Source organism: Elephantulus edwardii, unplaced genomic scaffold (genome assembly GCF_000299155.1).
Source record: "Elephantulus edwardii isolate Elephantulus edwardi_28Jun2011 unplaced genomic scaffold, EleEdw1.0 scaffold00014, whole genome shotgun sequence".
NCBI classification, from domain to species: domain Eukaryota; kingdom Metazoa; phylum Chordata; class Mammalia; order Macroscelidea; family Macroscelididae; genus Elephantulus; species Elephantulus edwardii.
The window spans coordinates 19,637,901-19,654,991 of NW_006399764.1; the positions used below are offsets into that span (position 1 = coordinate 19,637,901).

The window sequence follows — 17,091 nt, forward strand, 5'->3', positions numbered from 1 at the left end:
GCCAATTCCTCCAGAGCAATTTGAACTATGATTGGATATTATTGTTATAACAGGTGTCCGGAACGAAGGTAGCATAGTGGAGTGGACTTGCGGGGAGGGATTATATAACAATGAACGAATTTTTCCTTTACTTTTCAAAGAGAAAAGCGATTTGGGGGGAGGGGTGGGCAGGGAGAAAAGGGCAACAATGAATGAATGAAAATCCAAAGTTTCTGTAAATTTTCATTAAAATAAATTTAAAATAAAAAACAAACAGAAGAAAACATCAAGATAAAGTAGCAAGACAGAGAATGAAAACCTTGCACTTTTGATACTGGTCAGAAGACACGAAAGACATACGCCAAGGAAAAGAATAGGAAGTCTAGGAAATAGTTCCACAGAATAGAGAAAGAATTGTGGGCCACTGAAGGAAGTACGCCAGGACAACTGGGTGGGCGTTTGCTTGTCTGCATTGACATTCTGCGGCCTTGAAGGCAGTGAACTGTAGACAAGTGAGCTACTTGTGTGCAGAATCACCATTTTCTTAGTTGCCATCTCCAAATTACCTTTTAGGTATTATGCATCCGACTGAAGAAGCATAATGTACATGTGAGTCTGTGTGCTTCTCCCAGTGCCTTTTTGCATAGTTTAGGTTGTCCCCTGAAAACAGTTCTTCCAAATGCTCTTAGGACACATGACTGTTAAGTCATGCTGAGTGAACTAAGAGGATTACTTCTCATATACAGACATTTCCAGCATAAGCCACTTACCAATGCACTGACCAAACTGTTGTAGCCATATACAAATGCATGGTTACTCTGTCTCCCAGGAGGGCTTCACTGATTGCTCCACCACACAACTCTGAAACCTCTCAGGGATCAAAGGACCGACCTTCCATGGAGCATTCGTAATTTCTTACTCTGAGATTTTTTTTCTTGACACTTACTGTTACAAAGTGTTCCCAGGGTGTCATAATCTTCCAGGGATTCACAGATTATCCGCCATTGAGAAAAGACAGAGTTGGGACTTATAAGGGTGGAATCGAAGTTGCTTCGGGATCCCATCATGTCATCAGTGCAGATGTCACAGACGTTCCTCCCAGTCGCAAAATTCCAGTACGGAAGTGAGAAAAAGGGATCTTGCAACATTTCCTAGACACACAAACCCCAGTTAGTATCCTCTGCATTTGTTTAATGTCCTCTGCCCTCTTTGTTTGGGTTACATTCTGCCAGTCTGTTTCTACTTGATTTCCTCAGCCAGTCAGGGATCAGTTAGTGTGTCAGTGTCTGAGGGGACTGGACAAGTTCAATACACACTTAACAAAGCCGTCAATTTTCTATAAAGAACCACTGATGCACTAGAGGGAGTGAAACGCAGTTCATCATCTGGACACTTTTAAGAAGAATTTGTGGCGGGCAGGGGGTGAAATACAGGCCTGTCTTGTCTTTACTTAGGCAGCAATTCATTTCTGTTGATTTTATACAAAATTTCATAATAAATCCCAGCTTTGACATTACCACCTTTTCTGATCCTACAGTTTTCTACTTCAAGTGTCAGTAACTCTTAACCAGGGGTCGTATTTTACCTTGGCATATAGTTTGTGGACAGCAATTTATGGTTTTTTAATTTTTAATTTGAAAAGTCTTTTGGATTTTGGTTTAGCCACTGTCTTTTGTTCATAGCATTGCTATGAGTTGTCTACAACTTGACAGCACTTAACAACAGTAACAACGACAACATAGAGAGAGCTCTGCTGGCCTGTTGTTGTTGTTGTTAAGTGCCATCAAGTCGTAGGCGACTCATAGCGGCCCTATGAATGAAAGTCCTAAACACTTGCATGCGAGACTTTCATCCTTTCTCCAGGTTCATAGGTTTTCTGGAGGCAAGCTATTTATGGAAGTGGATGCCACTCCTGCTGGCCTAGTGTACAGAAAATTATGCCCTCAGGCCTGGTTTAAATTATTTTTTGTCAAACATTCTTCTAAATGGTATAGCACTGGTCTGTGCATCGCTGGACAGAGATAACTCTTTGATGCTGTGATACTAAACACTGTGACACTGATGTGCCAAATGCGATAAACCCACTGTGGACAGTGTTTGGTGGAGCTCCTCAATTAAAACAAGCTTGGAAGCAGGAGTGGCATCCACTTCCGGAATGGATTACCTCTGGAAACTATGAACATGGAGAAACAATCTAAGTTATTCAGGTGTTCAGGTCTTTTGTTCATAGGGTTGCTATGAGTCGTCTACAACTCGATGGCACTTAACAACAACAAACAACCGACTCTCTTACACACTGAGATTACCTGCCTGGGACTAAAGGTGTTTTACTCTGAGACTAAGAAGATTCAGGGATCTCCCTGTAACCTGTACACACAGGAAACGCTAAACAGGGCAGAGTATATTTTTTGTGTGCTTATTCTTCCTTAGACCAGAGGCTGGCCTAGTTTCCACATCCAGCAAGCTAATCTCCGAATTTTTCAAATACTGCATTCAAGATTATGGGGGGAAAAATCATGTTCTTCTTTTGTGGGATTCTTTAAAGCATCTATTTATTTGTTATTCCTTTTTGGGGGGACAGGGCTTTGGGAAACATCTTTTAGATTGTTGGATTTTAATGTAGGAAATACTTTTGTTTTACACTTCTCATGTTGTAATCTATTTCTGCTTTTTTAACTTTAAATCTCTTTGTAGGATGCGTCTCCCGTCTCCCGGGTTTTGGGGTATTTTAGAGGACCCAGCCTTTTAAAGGAACCCCTAGTTATTTATCTCCAGAGATTGAGATTCCTCACTTAGAAACCATTGTTCTGGTTCACAAAAAAACAACAACCATAGTGACAGCCTCCAAGGGATCATTAAGAGTCTGTTTGTGGTCTAGCCATTGACATTCAGGATATTCATGTGGCATTTCAACTGTGCATCACATTTAAGGGGCAATTTTTTGGATCCCCTAAGCTGTTGGTTTTTAAACCAAGTCATAGTGGTGAAAGTTTATACAGACAAAATTGAAGATTTTGATACTTTCCACCTGCCCTTTTGTTTTGGTGTTCACTTGGGAAACAGGTTGGAAACATCACGATCTGGAGTCAATTATAAATGACAGGTTTATCTACTGGTGATCTTCTGACTGTATGAATTGTAATCAGAGCAATAAAATGGAAAGTTTCAAGTGCTTAATCATTTTCAAACTCTATCTGGATAGACCACTTTTGTGAAAATATTTCCTCCCATACTTTAGTGCATTATTTTCTTCCTACACAACTATTCATTTTAAAAAAAAGTTAATCGTAACATTCTGTAAATCAATACATTTATCAGAACACTTTTTCTGACATATAATTGTCTTTTAGTATATATATATATATATATATATATATATATATATAAAACTTTTCCACATAGGGTACAACTTTAATTTTTGTATTTCAAATTTTTGGCTGCTATTCATTTAACATTTTATATTGGAATTATAAGAAACATAGCAATTGGTTAAAAAAGCCAACAATAAGCTATTTATAGTATTAGGTCCTTTAATGTGCTTTGAGAGTATCCATTTAAAAAAATGAATCAGGAAATTTTTATGCTTCAGTGGAACTTTATGCTAACAAAACATCTGCTTTCTAACTAGAAATTGTGTCTGAGGTAAAGCTTTTAATTATTGTTAATTTTTCCCCCCTTTAAGTTCCAAAATGGTAGGGAGCACAAGCAAAAAAAAAAAAGGAGTTCAATAAAATCTTTCAAATAAAAGGAGAGTAAAATTTCCCTCAGAATTGAACCCTCCACTGTCGTGGAAAGAGTAGTAAACAAATAATGCGTATGTATGTAGTAGAGACTGAGAGAGGCTATGAAGTGGACACGTAACTCCTTCACTCAGACCAGGAGAAGACATCTATTTACATTTAGTGCTGAAAAAAGATGTGCTAATTGAGATTCTTTTGATCCAGACTTTATGAGTATCTTTATTCAATTACTGAGCTGTAGGGTATTTCTGAGGTTTTAATTCACACCTAGAAATATCTCAATAGGCCTCCTCATCATTGATATTACTCTTTTTCTCACTTCCTCCAAACATAATGATTGATTAATTAAAGAAGTAATCGGTACAGAAAGTTTAAGTGAATGCCAAATTCAGATGCTTGAAATTAGTTTGTCCTCATATGTCCTTTCTGCTCAGAACACACGTGAATTAAAATGACCTAAGCATCAGGCCTCTCACCTGTGAAGGATGTGAAAGTCAAAACGGGGCCCTCACCTGCATGTCCTTCTCCAGCTGCAGTAGGTGATACCGGTGCCAGGTGAGGAAAGCTGGTCCTTCATGGGAGAAATCCACTTCTCCAAAGCTCTCCTGCCCCCTCCCAAGGAACGTCTTCTTGACTGAGTAATAGTGAGTCCAAACAAAGTAGTTGTAAATGGAAATGTTCTCAAATTGTGGTGTGTTGCCGTCTGGCCCCAGGATTTCTTCTAATCTTCTGGTGGCGACGACAAACTGGGGGTGAATGGTGCGCTTCGCCATATCTAGGGCCCGGACATAGCGGCTCTTTTCTTCTGCACTTAAGTCCAGTATATTTCTCCTGACTTTAGAGATGTAAAATGCAATTATGAGAATATCATCTGTCCGCCAGGGGAATGAGCACAATGATCTTATAACACAGCAGGTCACGTTCATCCATTAATGAGCATCTGTATCTACACTGAAATCTCTTTGACCTTTCGCTTGTGCTAAAACCCCTTCTCCAATTCCTGCTTCCTGGCTCTCTGTCCCCCTCTTCTCTTGCTTTCTCTCTTTGCCTCTTTTTCTACATCCTTGCAGCTCTCTCTAGAATTCCAAAGTAAAATGATGGATTGTACAATTCTGTCATCCTGGGATATTTATTTCCGCTCTTATTACCCTTTCTTTTAGAATTTTCTACCCTTCTTAATATAATGGATCTTGAAAAAGCAAGTTTAGTGATGCATCACAGTTGTTAAGACCAGAGATTTTTCTCTGATTCTAGAAATGCTTCTTGCAGCCTCAGTTTTTTGTCTGTGAAGTGTGGTTGATAAGACGTGCTTTATAGAGTAGCTGTGCATCAGAGCACGCACATTGATTAAAGAGTCAAGGGAACACACCAACAAAGTAATTAAATCACAGTCTGGCTCATGATAAACTTAGATCCAGTACCCTGTGCGGCTTTGTTATGTAGTTCTAGTTAGGCTGCAGGCCAATCTCATCTTCTAAAATTCTTGGCTAGAATATCTCAGTGGCAATTTGACTCAGCAAAGGTAATAGAGAAAGACCAAATATAAGGGTTAGACAAAGCCCAGTAATGAACTTCAGGTTTATCAATGACCAGCTATGGAATTTGATGATGCAAGCAATTAACATGCTTGGTTGCTAACCAAAGAGATGTTTTTGCCACTCAGAGGCTCCTTGGAATACAGATCTGGTTTCTAAAAAATAAGTCATTGCAAATTCTGCAGAGGACAGTTCTACCCAGATAGACGTAAGGTTGTCGTGTGTTGGAATGGGGACCTAGGTGTACCATCCTGTCAACGATATGGTGACTGCTCAGTAAATGGCTGTGGGAGTAAAGAAATATTATTTGCCAGACCATCTGAATACTACTTCTAACCCTTTAAGCTTAAGTGATGTTGCTCAGACACTCTAAGCCTCAGTTTCCTCCTCTGTGCAGAGAAGGATCTGAGCCACATCATTTTCCAGAGCTCTTCCAGATCCAATGATTTAGAATCCTAGGAAGCACCTCAAGTCTCCTTCAGGACGGTGGACCCAGCCCACCTTGTCACTTACCTATGAGAACCTTCTGGTCACAAGCAGGCCCTCTCCACCCAGGGCGGCATGACCCACAGTTATGTCCCGAGAAATTGCCACTGCAGCGGCAGGTCCTGTTGAAGAACCGTAGGGGCCAGACCTCCCGGTCATCTGTTCCATCATGAGGGTACCGGGCACTGTGGGGTCGGGAGTCTGCAGTCACTGCCTCACACCTGCCCCGGCCAGATGACCAGCCACACCGGTCTGTCCCAGGCCCAAACACGGGGGAGAGGTCTGGGCAACACATGCCACTTCTCAAAGCCTCCACAGTGACACATTCTCTCGGGAACTGAGCACAGCCCTGCTGAAGAAGCAGTAGGGGGAGGAAGAGGCACCCCAGAAAGAGGTGCCTGCAGGCTTTCATCATGCTTGAAGGAGGAGAGGAAGAAAGGCCTCGATGGCAGCCCTGTGGGCAGAACAAACAGAAGCACCAAGGTCCAGCTGAAAAGGGAAAAAGGCCAAGTACACAGTTATGCAAAGTCTTGTTTTGTTTTACTCTTACATAAATGGCATGAATCTTTCCCGGTCCATTTCCAGAATGCTTTCAGTACCTGGGAAATGACAGTTGCAACCCAGAATGAATAAAAATAGTAATTTGCCTTTAAAAGTTGACATGCACAATCCCACCATAATTAAATGCCCTCTCCTAGTCTGCATTTTGATTTATATATCTATAAATACTTATCCTGGATGTCATTTATCAAAAGCATTCATTAGCAGGTCACCACCAGTAATTGCATTTACCCATGGAGCAGAAGAATTGGGAACCGATCTCCAGCAAGTTAATTTCTGTGATTTAAAGTCCCCACCCTGAGGGAGCTTTGGCAGAGGCCACCCATTCCCCACACAGCTCCTCTCTGGTACCTTCCGCTTCTGAGGGGTTTCTCTGCTGAGCTCTCTTACTGCTGAGTGTTTTATATTTGCTGGTCCCCTGATGTCAGAGATGTTAATTACTTGCCAGTTTCTGCCTGATAACTAATTCCAAATCTGCTCCCCCAAGCTGGGAGGGGTTGGCCCCATCCCCACCCCTTAATAATCCCCTTTCACTACAGTGAGATTTTCTGCCCTTTAAGTACTTGGTCAGCACATGATTCCTGCTGATCTCCTTGTGATGCTTAAAGTTTTCAGGAAAGGTCAGAGGCTCTGTTAGAAAGCTATGAATCAGAGAAACTGAGGGAGCCCTTGTTTGCATTGCAGGGCTTTTCTTTGACCATGTATTATTGGAGGAAGACATGAGCTTAACTACTTTTTTCTTAGTGCACCAGGGCCAAGCTAGCACTTCCACTTTATGGTAGAGAGTGTGTGTGTGTGTGTGTGTGTGTGTGTGTGTGTGTGTATGTGTGTGTGTGCGCTCTGATTCTCAAACAGGTGCAGCCATCCCTACAGTTTCTAGAGAGAATAAATGTGGTAGAAAAACATCCGATGGGATCGCGTTGAATCATGTGACTTTGTGCTCACAGATTTGATACCCAACTCCTTTCCCTTCAACTGGGTTGGTATCCGTATCTGTGATAATACAGAACTAACTTACAATTATGTTGACTGTATGAAAACTTCTGTTTTCTTATTTCCTGCTTTCTCTTTAAGGAGTCTTATAGCAAATGTTTCTACAATAATTGTCTTCTTTAGAGCTATGCATATGAAGTAAATATTCAGATTTAATCTTTATGTTTTTAAATCCATAATTACTGGATGAAGGTTACCAGGATTCCTGATCTGAGTTAACTATCCTATATTCACAGCATGAATTGTTCAGAAAATTCCAGAAAGCATTTGAACATGGCTAAAAATAGAAAACAACAATTCAGCTGAGATTACATGCAAAAAGAAGAAAAAAGATTTCCCTTTCACAGCCTTTGCCTATTCCATCCACATAATTTGTTGCAATCATGTTAAACCATGATTAGCAAGATTATTATTGTTTTTAGGTGCCCTTGAGTCTTCTCCAACTCATAGTCTCTCTGCGCACAACTGATTAAAACTCTGACCAATCCTGAGTTACCCTCATAATCTCCATTCTGCTTGAGCTCATTGTTGCAGCACTCATCTGTTTAAGGGTCTTCTTTTCTGTCACTGACTGTTTAACCTTTCCAAGCATGATGACCGCTTCTAAGGACTGGTCCTTCTGATGACACATCCAGCCTCTAAGAAACATTCCAGCTGCACTTCTTACAAGCAATATTTGTTTCTTTGGGCAGCCTGTGACATATTCAATACCTTCCAGCAACACCACAGTTCTAAAGTATCAATTCTTCATTGGTCTTCCTTATTCATTGATGTTGCTGTAGTTAGGTCATCAAATTGACTATGACTCATAGCAATGCTATGAACAACAGATCAAAGCCTTGCCCTATCCTGTGCCCTTCTCATGGTCTCCACTATGCTCATGTCCATTGTTGTAGTCACTACGTCAGTCCATCTCATGGAGGTTCTGAACTTCTCCATTTTGCTGGCCTTCTACCTTTCTGGGTGGTCAAGGTTTATTGTTCGAAATGGTTCTCCTAGCCATTGACTTTGACTTTGCCATGTGGATGGGAGCAAATATGTGAATAGAATTGTTAGCCTATCCACGAGGGGATTGGTTAGTCTTATTACTAAATTGAGCAGATTCTGAGCAGTTTTTGAGACTTTCACCACCATCATAGTGGAAGCAAAGAATGTAGTACACTTTTCAGGGCCAAAGATTCTTGCACCAGCCAGACCTCCAAGAGAACAGCAACTGCTGCAGTGAAGAACAAGAGACCTGACATAAGACAGAGCTGACCTTGAGCCTGTTACCCCACAGAACCAGAGCTAGGAACTTAGCCCAAGTTTGTTGGAGGATTGGGGCTCAGCAAGACACCGTAATTGATAGGAGTAAGAACTTTGCAACAGTAGCCTAAAGTTCTAAGGCTGATGGCTGAAGGACCTGTGAACACACTACAGAAGCTGTCCTGACTGAGAAATTGTATACTGTTGCCAACTGAAATTGTTTCCTGTTAACTTCCCCCAAAAAACGAATAATTACAGGTATGCTTCTGTGTGCTCTGTGAGCTATTGCAACAGATTTCGGAACCAGGAGAGCAATAAGATTGGTGTTGGAATTAGTGAAAAGAGGTATGAGAGCATGAGGACATGTATAACCATATGGGAATTGCTTTTGTGCTGCGGAATTATGATGAATCCACAGTCCCCGCCTTGTGGAGTTAGTAGAGGTCAGATATGACCATCGTCATGTGGCCTTTGCTCATTTTACACTTTTTCAGCATGATTTATATCTCCAAGACCTGGCCCTTTCTAACAGCATGACCAAAGTTTATGAGAAGTTTCACTATCCTTCTCTCTAAGAAGCATCTTGGTTGCATTTTCTCCAAGGTAGAGTTGTTGGTCCCTTTAACAGTCAATGTTGTTTTTGAGTCAATACTCTTGCCAACACCACAATTCAAAGGTGTTGATTATTTAGTATTCTACCTTATGCACTAACCAACTTTCAGATGCCTACGAAGCAATTTAAAATAGCATGATTTGGGTCAGGCATTTCTTAGTCTTTAAACCCACATCCTTATTCTTCAGTGCTTTAAAGAGTTTCTTGACAACAGATTTTTTCCCAATGTAACACCTCTTTTGAAATTTTCACTGCCGTGGTGTTGATTATGTTGTTGTTGTTGTTGTTATGTACCATCGAGTCGTTTGGGACTCATAGCAACCCTATGCGCACGGCACTGCCTCCGACACACCCATCCCGATTACCCCAGTCACCAAATCAATCCATCTCACAGAGGGTCTTCCCCTCCTGTGCTGTCCCTCCACCCTCCCAAGCATGATGTCCCTCTCCAAGGACCCATCCCTCCTGGCAACATGTCCAAAGTATTTCAGACGAAGCCCCAGAATCCTTGCCTCCAAGGAGTAGCTTGGTTTAATCCTCTCCAAGATGAATCAGTTTGTTTTCCTGGCAATCCATGGTACATTCAGTACTCTTCTCCAGCACCACAGCTCAAAGGCATCAACTCTCCTTCTGTCCTCCCTAGTCATTGTCCAACTCTCTGATGCATAACAAGGGATTGCAAAGACCATGGCCTGTATCAGGCGGACCTTAGTCTCCAGAGAGACACCGTTGCTCCTGAGCACTTTAGAGAGGTCCCTAACAGCAGACTTTCAAATCGCAATACGCTTTTTGATTTCCTGACTGCTGTTGCCAAGAGTGTTGACTGTGGAGCTGAGAAAACTGAAGCTGTGAACAATCTCAATCTCTTTGCCATCAATCCTGACGCTGCCAATTGGTCCAATGGTGAGAATCTTTGCCTTCTTGACATTGAGCCTCAGTCCATACTGAAGGCTGCAGTCCTTGACCCTCCGCAGCAAGTGCATGAGGTCCTCCTCAGTTTCAGCAAGCAGGGTTGTGTCATCTGCATAACGCAGATTGTTAATAGATCTTCCACCAATCCTGATGCCACAATTCTCCTCATAGAGCCCAGCCTCTCAGATAATCTGCTCTGCATACATGTTGAAAAGGTATGGAGACAGGATGCATCCCTGGCGTACACCCTTCCCAATTTTGAACCATGCAGTGTTACCTTGCTCTGTTCTGATGACTGCCTCTTGGTCCAAGTATAGGTTTCGCATTAGCACAATTAAATGTTCTGGGATTCCCATTCTTCTAAGAGTCAGCCACAGTTTGTTATGATCCACACAGTCAAATGCCTTTGCATAATCAATGAAACACAGACAGACATTCTTCTGGTATTATCTGCTTTCAGCTAAGATCCATCTAACATCAGCAACAATATTCCTAGTACCACGACCCCTTCTAAACCCAGCCTGGACTTCTGGCAATTCTCTGCTGATGTGCTGTTCTAATAGTTTTTGGATAATCTTCAGTAGAATCTTGCTTGCATGTGAAATCAATGACACTGTTCTGTAGTTTCCACACTCAGCTGGGTCACCCTTCTTTGGAATGGGAACACATATAGATCTCTTCCAGTCAGTTGGCCAAGTGGTTGTTCTCTAGATTTCTTGGCACAACTTGGTGAGCACATCCAGGGCAACATCTGTTATCTGAAATACTTCAATTGGTATACCATCTATTCCTGGGAAGTAAAATGAAATTCCCTTGACCAGGAGGCAGGAGTGGCATCCACGTCCTAAACAACATGCCCCTGGAAACTCTATGACCTTTGATAAATGTCAATAGCTATTGAAAGGTTTCAGGGCTTTTGTTCATAGGGTAGCTATGAGTCATGCTCGATTTGATGACAATCAACAACAACAACAATATATCATGATGCTTATTCATCCAGTTTTCTGTCAGTGCAGTACTTTGTGATACTTCTTGAATGATACTGTGAAGCTGGAAACTAGGTCAATGGTAGTACAAGTGTCATTAAGGTCACCTGTAATGGACAGATTTCAGTGACATTTACTTCTCAACTAAGAGAGACTAAGCAAGACTGGCAATTTACTTCTGAAATAACATCCTTCAAAAATTCTATGAATAAGAGAAGAATATTATGTCTTCTGTTAGAGGATATAGAGTCAGAAATTGAGCCCCCAGGTTAGAAGACTCTTGAAACACCACTGAGAAGAACTGTCTCCTTAAAATAGAGTAATCTCATGTCTCAGATGAAGTAAAATTCTCACCAAATGAAGGAGGTGGAATGTACAATGTATGTTTGTTGTTGATTGCCATTGAGTCGAGTGTGACTCATAGCGACTCTACGAACAAAACACCTAATGCCTTTCGATAACTATCATTATTTCCTCAAGTTCCTAGAGTTTCCAGAGGCATGTGGTTTAGGAAGAGGATGCCACTTCTGCGTCCAAGCTTGTTTTATAACTGGAAGCTCTACCAAACATTGTCCACATCGGGAAACCATTCTGGTATTTGATATCCAATGGCACAAGGCACAGAATAACAGCAAACCCAGGTTACTTAATACAACACATTGACAAAGAGTGGTGCACAAAGTGGAAGAATGTTCTCCCAGATAAAACAGCACTAGTCTCACTTGGCAGTGGTTGTCATCAAGTCGAATACAACAGAGAGCAGGCTTTGCACAAAGACCTGAACTCTGTTCTATAACTAACGTCATTTTTACATTTATAGAGCTTAGAGAGTTTGTAGAGTTTAGAGAGTTTAGAGTTTCCAGAGTCACAAGATTAGGAAGTGGATCCCATGGGGTCTTGCTTCCCAGCATAAATCATTCTGGAAGCTCATCCAAACATTGTACATAATGGGTAGGATTGTATGAGCATAGAAAATTTCAGAAGTTATACAAATGATAGGTACATTGATATTTAGGGAGCTCTTGTGGCCTAATGGCAAAAAGCTGCACTACAATTCTAAAAACACATGGTTCAAATCCATCAGCTGCTCTGCAGGAGAAAGATGGGCAGTCTCCTGTGCAATTAACTGCCTCTGAAAACTCTCTGGAGGGTCAGCTATGTGTTGGTTCCAACTCAGTGGTACGCAGCAACAACAACATTGACATTTACCAGTAAATCCAAAGAATTATTACCCTTTAAGTGTTTGGTTTGTTATGTATATAATGTTGTTATGTACCATCAAGTCGATATTTAAGGTTGGGCTTCCCAAAGCCTCCAGTTTGGAGACTGATAGGTGAAGTGATTGGATTCCGAAAGGTGGGCTCTCTTGTTTTGGTTAAGGATTGGGAGTGGACTGTTTGGTTGTTTTTATTTAAGCCTCTTTTTTAGAGCCAACAGGACCTGGTGGAAGGCCTTTATATTTAAAAGTCAGTGATACTATATTTTGGAGGGACATTCTTCTCAAGGGCACAGCACTGGTCTGTGAATTTGAGGTAACTTGGGGTTGCTGTGATGCTGAACCCTGTGCCACTAATGTGTAAAATGCCATACTGGTGCATGATGTTTGGTGGAGCTCCCAGTTTAAGACAGGTTTGGAAGCAGGAGTGGCATCCACTTCCTAAATCACATGCCTCTAGAAACTCTATGAACTTGGAGAAATGACGATAGTTAGAGAACAGGGGTCACATCTTTTGTTCATAGGGTTGCTATGAATCATGCTTGACTCGATGGCAATCAACAACAACATTTATTGGAAATACATAAGATTTTCTTCATAGTAAATACCTGGAAAAAAGATTGCTAGTCACAAGTTTTGAACATTTAAAAGATAAGCTAACTTCTTTTCCTAAATGCTTGTACCCATTGTTCTCACCAGTAGTGTTTAAAATTTCATATTGATATGTTAAATGACATTTCACTCATCTTGATAGTTGATACATTTACTAATATTCCTGTGCTTCAATCCATTGTGTTTTATTAATTGTGAAATGCTTTCCTTCCCCCATGTATTTTGACCATTTCAATATATGTTGTTTGTATTCTTCTTGATATCTAGGAGTTTTTAAATATTCTGGTTTCTGATCTTATGCCAGAAATGTGCACTTAAAATTTTTTTCCCCCTTATCTCAGTCACAAAAGGACAAATACTGCATGGTGCCACTGTTGTAAAATGGGATTGACATCAGGGTTGGGGTAAGACTGAGAAAAACTCAATAAATTATGTATACTTCATTGAAACAAATGAGGGAGAAAATAATTTAAAAGTGATATATGATAGGGTATTATGGTTATCACAAGAGTTCAGAATTGAGGTTGCATAGTGGAATGTTCTCAGGGAGGTGGGAGGGGTGCGAGGGGATTGTATGCCAAAGAAGGAATTTTTCTTCTGCCTTTCAAAGAGAGGAGCCAACTGGGGGTGGGGGTGGGGGTGGAAGAAGGGCTGGGCAGGGAGAAAAGTGCAACCATGAATGAATGGAAACCCAAAATCTCTGTAAATGTTCATTAAAATTAATAAAATAACATAAATTATGTATATTGTATTGAAACAGATGAGGAAAGAACAGATTAGAAGTGATATATGATTATTATGGTTAGCACAGGAATCCAGAATTATGGTTGCATAGAGAAGTGTACTTGGGGTGGGGGGTGGGGGGAAGGGATGTGGGAATTGTATGCTAATGAAGGAATTTTTTTTTCTCTCTTCAGAGGGGGAAGCGAGCTGGTGGGGAGGGGTGGGCAGGGAGAAAAGTGCGGCAATGAATGAATGGAAATCCAAAACCTCTGTAATAAATAAATAGATAGATAAATAAATAAATAAATATTTCCCCGCTCTTTTTCTTGTTCCTTTATTAGAGGAAGGAACCCAGAAAGGCCAAACCACTCCTAAATCCAAGTCCAAAAAAATGTTGGTAGTTTCTTTGGCCATAGTCCTTATATTACCGTCCAAGGGCATCTCCTGTGCCCTGCATTCTCAGGCCATGTCAGGGAGATGTGTCCACCTTAGGACATCAGTGGACACCTCTGTGGGCCCTGGAAGCCTCTGAGGGGGCACATAGGAGCCCATTCCCACTGCTCTCTCTGCCTCTTTGTCGGGTTCAACACTCAGCTGCTTCAGCCTTTTTTTGTGGTCTTTGGATCAAAAGTGGGTCCTTTAGTTTGTAGAATCAATGAGGTTCCTCACGCAGGCCAGACAGTGATGCAAACCACCGCCTGGCAGGTCAGAGTCAGGCTCAGCATCCAGCTTGGGCAATGGCCTTGCAGAACTCGTGGTGAATCTTATCCAAGTCTGGTCGCCTCATCTGACGGGCCAATGAGTGTGCACTGTGGGTACCAGTGCAATGGGAGCAACCAGGCAGGGGACCAGCGCTCAGAGTGGCTTGGCAGCATACATGTCAAAATATTTGATTGTAATTGATAGCTTAATTTTTACATTCTTCTTAGAATCCTATGATGAATAACAATTCTTAATTTATGAATCCTTGACTTTATGGTCAGTAGTTTATAGTATATACTATTGTATATAGTTTATGTCTTAGTTAATAAATCCTTTCCTTTCCTGAGGAAATGAAGATATTAGCTTATAATATATGCAAGTTTTTAAAAGAATTTTTTCTTTAAATATCTGTGTTGATTATAATAAAAATTTTATCTTTAAATATCTGTGTGGATTATAACAAGTTATGGCTAACATTGAGAAGAATGGGAATCCCAGAGCACTTAATTGTGCTCATGAAAAACCTATACGTAGACCAGAAGGCTGTTGTGTGAACAGAGCAAGGGAACAATACTTGGTTTAAAATTAGGAAGGGAATGAATCAGGGTTGTATTCTCTCTGCATACCTGTTCAATCTGTATGCTGAACAAATTCTTTGAGAAGCTGGACTCTGTGGAGAGGAATGTGGCATCAAGATCAGAGAGAGACTCATCAATAATCTATGTTTTGCATATGACACAACCTTGCTTGCTGAAAGTGATGAGGCTTTGACACACGTGTAGCAGATGATGAAAGACACAGCCTTCAATACGGATTGCATCTCAATGTAAAGAAGACAAAGGTTCTTACCACTGGACTGATAGGCAATATCATGATGGAGAAAAGAGTCAAACTGTCAACAACTTCATCTTACTTGGATCCACGATTAGCATCCTTGGCACCAGCAGTTGGGAAGTCAGAAGACACATTGCACTGACAAAGTCTTCAGTTAGGGACCTTTCCAAATTATTGAGGAGTAATGAGATCAGAGAACTAAGGAGCATCTGATTCAGGCCATTGTCTTTCCAGTCACTTGCCATGCACCTGAGAGCATGGTACAGTTCTAGTAATCTTTCAAGTCACTTTCAAGTTTTTAAAGTATAAATAAAAATTTCATGAGGTTGCGAGTCAGTTCTGAATGACTGTCCTTTTGTCTATACCACACACACACACACACACACACACACACACACACACTTTCTTCCATGTTAGGAAAATTTCAAAATTCTTCCAGAACATCATTATCAAAGATTTGCTGATATTTTGCTTGGGATTTGTTGAAGGCACTTCCTTTACTAAGGATTGTTTCAAATTTCATTCCAGGGCTGTATTTATCTGAGTTGAATCAAAAGTGTTCTGAACTTATTGTATGGGTTGTATAGTATCCAACTTTTTTTTTTTTTTAAATACCAATTCAGATATTTGGGCACTGTTGAAATATTTTTCTTTGCATAGTTGGTAGGTAACCACTGTGAAATCATATGAAACTGCTGCTTTTTGGATATAAATCTTTGAAGTTATGGGTTTAATGTCTTCAATGGCTATATGACTATTTTTGCTTTTGTTTTTCTTATTTTCCTCCCACCAGATTTTTTTTAAATCTTGTTATTACTTTGAATGTTTCAGGGTGGTTTTTTCCCATTTTTTAAATCCTTATAAGTTTCATTTTATTAAATATGACTGAAACAGACACTGTGGTGATTAAAGAATTTGGCCAATGTGGCTTAGACAGACTTCTGGCCCACCAACAAGGTCTCCAACACAGCAGGGTACCGAATGACTTTATCTGAAGGAATGGTACAAATGAAAGAACTTAAGTGGTTATCTTGGTACAATTTATGTTGTTGTTGTTGTTATGTGCTGTCGAGTCGCCTGCGACTCATAGCGACCCTATGTACAACAGCCCTAAACTCCGCTCTGTCCTGTGCCAATCACACTGTCTCTGACACTCCCATCCCAATTATCCCAGTTACTGAATCAATCCACCTCATAGAGGGCCTTCCTCTCCTGCGCTGTCCCTCCATCCTCCCAAGCATGATGTCCCTCCACCCTCCCAAGCATGATGTCCCTCCACCCTCCCAAACATGATGTCCTTCTCCAAGGACCGGTCTCTCCTCACAAAATGTCCAAAGTATGTTAGACTGAGCTTCAGAATCCTTGCCTCCAAGAAGCCACCCTGTTTAACCCTTTCCAGGACAAATCTGTTTGTTTTCCTAGCAGTCCATGGTATTCTCAGTACTCTTCTCCAGCACCACAGCTCAAAGGCATCAATTCTCCTTCTATCCTCCTTGGTCATTGTCCAACTCTCTGATGCATAACAGGTGATTGCGAAGACCATGGCCTGTATCAGACACACCTTAGTCTCCAAAGAGACACCATTGCTCTTCAGGACTTTGGAGAGGTCCCTAACAGCAGACTTTCCCATTGCAATGCGCCTTTTAATTTCCTGGCTGCTGGTGCCAAGACTGTTAACTATGGAGCCAAGCAAACGAAAGCTGTGTACAATCTCAATCTCTTCACCATCCATCCTGATGCTGCCAATTGGTCCAGTGGTGAGAATCTTTGTCTTCTTGACATTGAGCCTCAATCCATATTGTAGGCTGCAGTCCTTGACACTCTGCAGCAGGCGCTTCAGGTCCTTTTCAGGTACAATTTATAGAAAATGTAAAATAAACAAGACATGCAGGTGGCCTGGTGGTGACCACGGAGTCACCCCTGTGGCTGTGGGGAAGCCGGGCTAAAGCTTTGC

At 41.2% G+C, this 17,091-nt stretch overlaps 1 protein-coding gene across 1 annotated transcript in view; it reads right to left on the minus strand.

Annotated features, from left to right (window-relative positions):
* TYRP1 (tyrosinase-related protein 1) overlaps window positions 1-6,213 on the minus strand; it is a 17,623-nt gene extending 11,410 nt beyond the window's left edge. Inside the window, exons 1-3 of the mRNA XM_006881299.1 lie at window positions 5,768-6,213; window positions 4,232-4,554; window positions 926-1,130 (exon numbers count right to left, since the gene is read on the minus strand). Coding sequence (XP_006881361.1) covers window positions 926-1,130; window positions 4,232-4,554; window positions 5,768-6,155 — 916 coding nt within the window. The 5' untranslated portion in view covers window positions 6,156-6,213. The remainder of the gene's footprint in view (window positions 1-925; window positions 1,131-4,231; window positions 4,555-5,767) is intronic.
* Window positions 6,214-17,091: the final 10,878 nt, after the last annotated feature.